Source organism: Hylobates moloch, unplaced genomic scaffold (assembly GCF_009828535.3).
Source record: "Hylobates moloch isolate HMO894 unplaced genomic scaffold, HMol_V3 SCAFFOLD_23, whole genome shotgun sequence".
NCBI lineage: Eukaryota > Metazoa > Chordata > Mammalia > Primates > Hylobatidae > Hylobates > Hylobates moloch.
The window spans coordinates 27,678,558-27,684,895 of NW_026652298.1; the positions used below are offsets into that span (position 1 = coordinate 27,678,558).

Genomic DNA, 6,338 nt, shown 5'->3' on the forward strand with positions numbered 1-6,338 from the left:
TTTTTTTTTTTTTTTTTTGAGACACAGTTTCGCTCGTCGCCCAGGCTGGAGTGCAATGGCACGATCTGGGCTCACTGCAACCTCTGCCTCCTGGGTTCAAGCGATTCTCCTGCCTCAGCCTCCCAAGTAGCTGGGATTACAGGCACTGCTACCATGCCTGGCTAATTTTGTATTTTTAGTAGAGACAGGGTTTTGTCATGTTGGCCAGGCTGCTCTCAAACTTCTGGCCTCAGGCGAACCACCTGCCTCGGCCTCCCAAAGTGTTGGGATAACAGGCATCAGCCACTGCGCTGGGCCCATACATATGCATTTTTAAAATTTTATTTATTTATTTGGAGACAGGGTCTCACTCTGTTGCCCATGCAGGAGTGCAGTGGTGCTATCTCCCAGGCTCAAGCAATCCTCAGCTTCCCGCGTAGCTGGGACTATAGGTGTGTGCCACCACACCCAGATAATTTTTATTATTTTTATTTTTAAAATTTTTTGTAGAGATGGAGTTTCACCGTGTCACCCAGGCTGGATATTTTTGTATTTTTGATAGGCCTGTACAGTTTCCAAAGTTGCAACCTTTTCCCTTCCCTGAGAGTACAGGCAGCCCCTGCTCTCCCTCTACATTCTCCACAGTCCCAAGGTTTTGGCCTCTGTTTCCTCTGATTCCTATGCTTGGAACACCAGCCGCTCTTTTGTTGGTCTGGCTGACTCCTGTTCCTCTTTTAAAAATTTAAGTTTGGCCGGGTGCGGTGGCTCACGCTTGTAATCCCAGCACTTTGGGAGGCCGAGGCGGGTGGATGACCTGAGGTCATGAGTTCGAGACCAGCCTGGCCAACACAGTGCAACCCCGTCTCCACTAAAAATACAAAAATTAGCCGGGTGTGGTGGCATGCGCCTGTAATCCCAGCTACTTGGGAGGCTGAGGCACGAGAATTGCTTGAACCGGGGAGGGGGAGGTTGCAGTGAGCTGAGATCACGCCACTGCACTCCACCTGGGCAACAGGGCAAGACTCGGTCTCAAAAGAAAAAAATAAAAAATAAAAAATAAATAAATAAATAAATAAATAATGTCAAGGGGGTAACACCTCTTGGTAACTCTCCTGTTGTTTCTCATTCCAGCATCATCACAGCCTTGAGGCTCTGGGGTAGGTCACTTCGTCGAACTCGTTTCCGTAAGGATAACGTTATCTTGGGTGTCTGTGAGAATGCTGCATTGAGTATAGAGCTCAGGCTCCTGGGTTAGCCGGGTTCGAATCCCCTTTCCTCCGTGAAGATCTGGGTCAGTCACAAGTGCTTCAGTTTCTTCGATTTGACTGAGGGAGGCTTTGACTCCAAAAAATTAACACTCGAGTGTACCCGGCCACAGCTTAGCACATCCAGGGTGTTTCCACCCTTTCTTTGGGATCCTCAGGGCTGGATGGAGCCGGTTCCTTCCCGTCTCTCCTTATACTCGCGCACTCGCGCAGGGTGGAACAAGTCGTGCAAGTAGAATGAGCAGAGGGTTTTGGCGGCGCTCTAGCCCGCCGAGAGCATACGGCCTCCCCACGCGGCGCCCCTGATTGGTTGAAGGTTGCGCTGGCACGCGCAACTTCCGGGACAGAGGGCTGTGGCTGGAAGGAGCAGGGCATCCGGCGTGAGGCGCAGCGGTCGCGTTAGTTCGGCTCAATGGCGGCACCGCTGCTTCATACGCGTTTGCCGGGAGATGCGGCCGCTTCGTCCTCCGCAGTCAAGACGCTGGGCGCGTCGAGGACTGGGTAAGATTCAGGCCGCTTCCTTCTGCGCATCTAGGACCAAAGCTCAGGACCGCGCTTAGAGGAGCGGATTGAAAGGATGTGGGACAAAGCTAATGGCGTGTGGTAGGAGCACGGGGTCGAGGGTCATCTCACGTTCGCAGAAATGAGCTCATTCCTCCTAACTGGGTAATAGACATGGGTGGGGCCTGGAAAAGTGAGTATGTTCTCTGTTCTGGAGGCCCCCTTTCCCGACTGTGTTTCTTCGTGATTTCCCAGGCCTGGGTACTGCCTTCTGCGCCTTGACTCCTCTTCCTTCCCGCTTCTTGGTCCGAATTTGGAAGGGATTTCCCTGGGCTATTTGGTTTATCAGCCGAATGTTGTCACTCATGGCAAATTGAATATTACATCTTTTTTGTTTGAAATTTGTTTCGACGCATGTATTTGTTTAGCAGTCTTTATTTTGCTCCACCTTTAAAATCCCTAACCCCCATAGCATTCTTGGCGTTTAACTTTCAGAGTCATTAGGATGCTATGTTTTTTCATTAATTTACTCTGTGTAAGTGAAGCAAACCTTGTAAAACAATTAGCGTAATATGATTCATAATATTTATCGAGCTCCTGCTTACTGTGTTAAACAGCGGGGACAGTGGTTTATCCAAAGACGCTAATGTCCCTGCTTTCTACAGAGCTTACAGTATAGGGGGGAAGGGCAGTACATAGGCCAATAAATAAACGAACACGATGATTTCAGTTATACAACAAGGTAATGGGGGAGGGGAAAGGGAGAGAAGGAGAATTTGAGATTTCTCATGGAGAAGACATCTGACATTTGAGCTTCCACTTGAATGAAGACAAAAATCTAGGCTAGGCGCGGTTGCTCACGCCTGTAATCCCAGCACTTTGGGAGGCCGAGGCGGGCGGATCACCTGAAGTCAGGAGTTCGAGACCAGCCTGGCCAACATGGGGAAACCTCGTCTCTACTGAAAATACAAAAATTAGCCTGGCGTGGTGGCAGGTGCCTGTAATCCCAGCTACTCAGGAGGCTGAAGCAGGAGAATTGCTTGAACCCAGGAGATGGAGGTTGCAGTTAAGCCAAGATCACACCACTGCACTCCAGCCTGGGCAGCAGAGCAAGACTCCGTCTCAAAAAAAATATCCAGCCACGTAGAGATTTGGGAAAAGAGTATTTCCAATAGAGTGAACAGTAAGTGAAATGAGAAATAGCTTGGCATGTTTGAAGAGCAGAAAAGACATTCTGGCTGTAGTAAAACAAGTTGTTGGAGATGAGGTGAGAGAGGTAGGCAGGGGCCAGATTAATGTAGGATCTTAAAGACCACACTGAGAGATTTGGATTTTTACTGTAAGTGCAGTGGGAAGACAGTTATTGGTTGCTGAGCAAAGGAGGGATTGTTGGTTAAGAGTGGAAGCAGGGAGACCAGTAAAGAGGCCTTAACAGTAGTCCCACTGAATTATGTTGGTTCAATAAATGTTGGCTATTATAATTTTTATTATTTTCATGAACTTAATAGCTTGTTAATCTTGGTTCCACAGGATTTCAAATATGCGTGCATTAGAGAATGGTTTTTTCAATTCTCCCCCAAGAAAAACTGTTCGGTTTGGTGGAACTGTGACAGAAGTCTTGCTGAAGTACAAAAAGGTAAGAGGAGATAATGTGTGAGGTTTACTTTTCGTCAGGTCAGAATACAGCTATTGCTGTTATACTAAAGACCAATAGAAATAGCAAGATTAATTAAGATACCAGTTGAAATCAAATATTTACTAATAGCATGATGCCATCAGTGCAAAATTAGAGTAGTAGTGTCCTTTTTTTCCCCCACCTTGGCCCATTTCACAGGTAATAATGAGAGAGTAATAATGTCTTTGTTGAGGTTTCACCTCTTCAAATGCTTTATTTACAAAGCATCTTTTAACTTTAGCAAGTGCTGGAATTAAAAACAATTACAGCATTTTATTTATTTAATTAATTAATTTATGTATTTGTGCCGGAGTCTTACCCTGTCGCCCAGGCTGGAGTGCAGTGGCGTGATCTCGGCTCACTGCATCCTCCACCTCCCAGGTTCAAGCAATTCTCCTGCCTCAGTCTTCTGAATAGCTGGGGTTACAGGCATGCACCACCACACCTGGCTAATTTTTTAATTTTTTTAGTGGAGAAGGGGTTTCACCATGTTGGCCAGGCTGGTCTCGAACTCCTGACCTTGTGATCCACCCGCCTCGGCCTCCCAAAGTGCTGGGATTACAGACGTGAGCCACCATGTCTGGCCTACAGCATTTTATTTTTTGAAGAACTTACCTAAGCATTACTTTGGGACGGTAAACCAGTTCTCTGAATAGAGATTTTTGTTTTTGTGGTAGTTTAGAAGCATTTCTACTATATCTTAGCAGTAGAGGGAAAATGTTAAGTAACCATATGTTTATATGTAATATCCATTTCTATCCATATTTGAGTGAATACTTTTTTAGATCCTCCTGAATTAGATCATTATAGCTGGCTGTTTTTTTCCCTCATGCTTTTTGAGAATTCGCAGGAGTATCAACTATTATATTCAAATGTCAATACAGAAGTATAGCTAAAGGTAGTATATCATTTTCCTTTTTCCAAGCCCTCTGGCTGCACTAACATGAGTGTTTAAATTTTTGTAGTCATGATTTTGTAATCCACAATTGACATGTGAAACTTAGTATTCCTTTTATAATTTCATCTGATGTTAAGGTACGGTTAAAAATCTTGCTGTTGGTACTGAACAGGAAACAAAAGCGTAACTTAATTCTTTCCCCTTCTTGTTAAGGGTGAAACAAATGACTTTGAGTTGTTGAAGAACCAGCTATTAGATCCAGACATAAAGGTAATTAATTTTGTGTTTGATCATTAGCAAAATTATTGCCACTTTGTACAGACATAGTTTGCTCTTTGGGTCCCATTCTGTCCTCCAGAACTTGCTGTCTCCATGGTCCTCCCTTTCTTTAATCTGGTGGTTCTCAACCAGGGACAGTTTTACCCCCTAGACAACATTTGGTGATGGCTGCAGATATTTTTGTTTGTCACAGTTGGGAGGAAAGGGTGCTACTGGCATCTAGTGGGTGAATGACAGAGATGCTGCTAAACATCTCACAGTGCACAGGGCAGCCTCCCATAACCAACAGTGATCCAGCCCCAAATGACAACAGTGTTGAGCCTGGGAACCCTGCTCTAATGCTTCCTTTTTATTAGATTACTACCTCTTTCCTCCATGCTGCATGCAATTCTCTTGTCTCTTTAAAGCTAAAACAAACCAAAAAAACAACCACTGATTCAGCATTTCCAGGTTCGAGATACACCTATCATATAGTAAAACCTTAATACATTTTGTTTCACCGTTCTTCTTTACTGCCCAGTTTTGGAGAGAATGGTTTATTACCATGGTAGTGGTAGTTAGATTGCCTGAAATAAAATTCTAATTTTATTATCCAGTGTGTGATCTCGAGCAAATTGTTTTAACCTCTCTGCCTCTATTTTCCACTGTGTAAAACCAAGAAAACAATAGAGATTTAAAAAATATGGAATGTTTTGTTTTTTAAGAGATGTGGTCTTGCTGTGTTGCTCTGGCTATTCACAGGTGTGATCATAGTGCACTACAGCCTTGAACTCCTGGCCTCAAATGATCCTTTCTCTTCAGCCTTCTAAAAAGCTGGGACTATAGGTGCATGCCACTGTGCCTGGCTTTAAACATGGAAATATTTAACAAGGATTCAATGAGCTAATATGCAAGAAGCACTTAGAACAGTCTCTGACTCAAAGTAAGGGCAGTAATTGTAATCTGTTGTTCTTGTTCCAGCTGACTGTGCCGTATCATTTCTCACTCACATTGAAGTCCACCGTTCTTATCACTGTAGTAATTACCCTGACAGGTTACCCATGTTTTTTTTTTACATGCTGATTTCAGTGAACTTTTTTTTTGAGACAGAGTCTCCTTGTCACCCAGGCTGGAGTGCAGTGGTGTGATCTGGGCTCACTGCAACCTTTGCCTCCTGGGTTCAAGCAGTTCTCCTGCCTCAGTCTTCCAAATAGCTGAGATTACAGGCACCCGCCACCACGCCTGGTTAATTTTTTTATTTTTAGTAGGGACGGGGTTTCACAATGTTGGCCAGGCTGGTCTCGAACTCCTGACCTCAGGTGACCTGCCTGCCTTGGCCTCGCAGAGTGCTGGGATTACAAGTGTGAGCCACTGAGCCCAGCCTCAGTGGACTTATTTATTTTTTTATTTTTTATTTTTTTTGACTATTACAAAAGTTTATTTAACAAAAAGTCTAATATGAAAATGTACATGACCTAATTTTTACATCATAGTAAAACAGGCCCTATGGAGAGAGGACATGGGTTTCTCTGCTGAACAGCCATTATTCATACTCGTTCCAAGGCTTCTAACATGATGATACTATTTCCTCGTATTACCACCATTCCAATATTGTTCTGTTGTCCACTAGTCGCCATCTCCACACATTCATCTATCACAAGGTTCATAAAGGGATCAAATCCCCGCAATATTCCTTGGACATGTCTGCCACCATTTAATTTCAATGATAACTTCTTGTCCATAAATTTTTTCAACTCGGGAG

At 44.3% G+C, this 6,338-nt stretch overlaps 2 protein-coding genes across 2 annotated transcripts in view; one reads left to right on the forward strand and one right to left on the reverse strand.

Moving 5' to 3' along the window:
* Window positions 1-1,603: 1,603 nt before the first annotated feature.
* Window positions 1,604-6,338, forward strand: part of LOC116462457 (putative RRN3-like protein RRN3P2) — an 11,068-nt gene continuing 6,333 nt past the window's right edge. Inside the window, 3 exon segments of the mRNA XM_032144969.2 lie at window positions 1,604-1,745; window positions 3,276-3,381; window positions 4,532-4,588. Coding sequence (XP_032000860.1) covers window positions 1,657-1,745; window positions 3,276-3,381; window positions 4,532-4,588 — 252 coding nt within the window. The 5' untranslated portion in view covers window positions 1,604-1,656.
* LOC116462460 (small nuclear ribonucleoprotein G-like) lies at window positions 5,994-6,338 on the reverse strand. The gene has a single exon (XM_032754104.2). The coding sequence runs from the start codon at window positions 6,316-6,318 to the stop codon at window positions 6,124-6,126; it is 195 nt and encodes a 64-aa protein (XP_032609995.1). The 5' UTR covers window positions 6,319-6,338; the 3' UTR covers window positions 5,994-6,123.

Coding starts and splice junctions, on each gene's coding strand:
- LOC116462460 (XM_032754104.2), bottom strand. CDS start 6,318: ATGGACAAGAAGTTATCATTGAAATTAAATGGTGGCAGACATGTCCAA.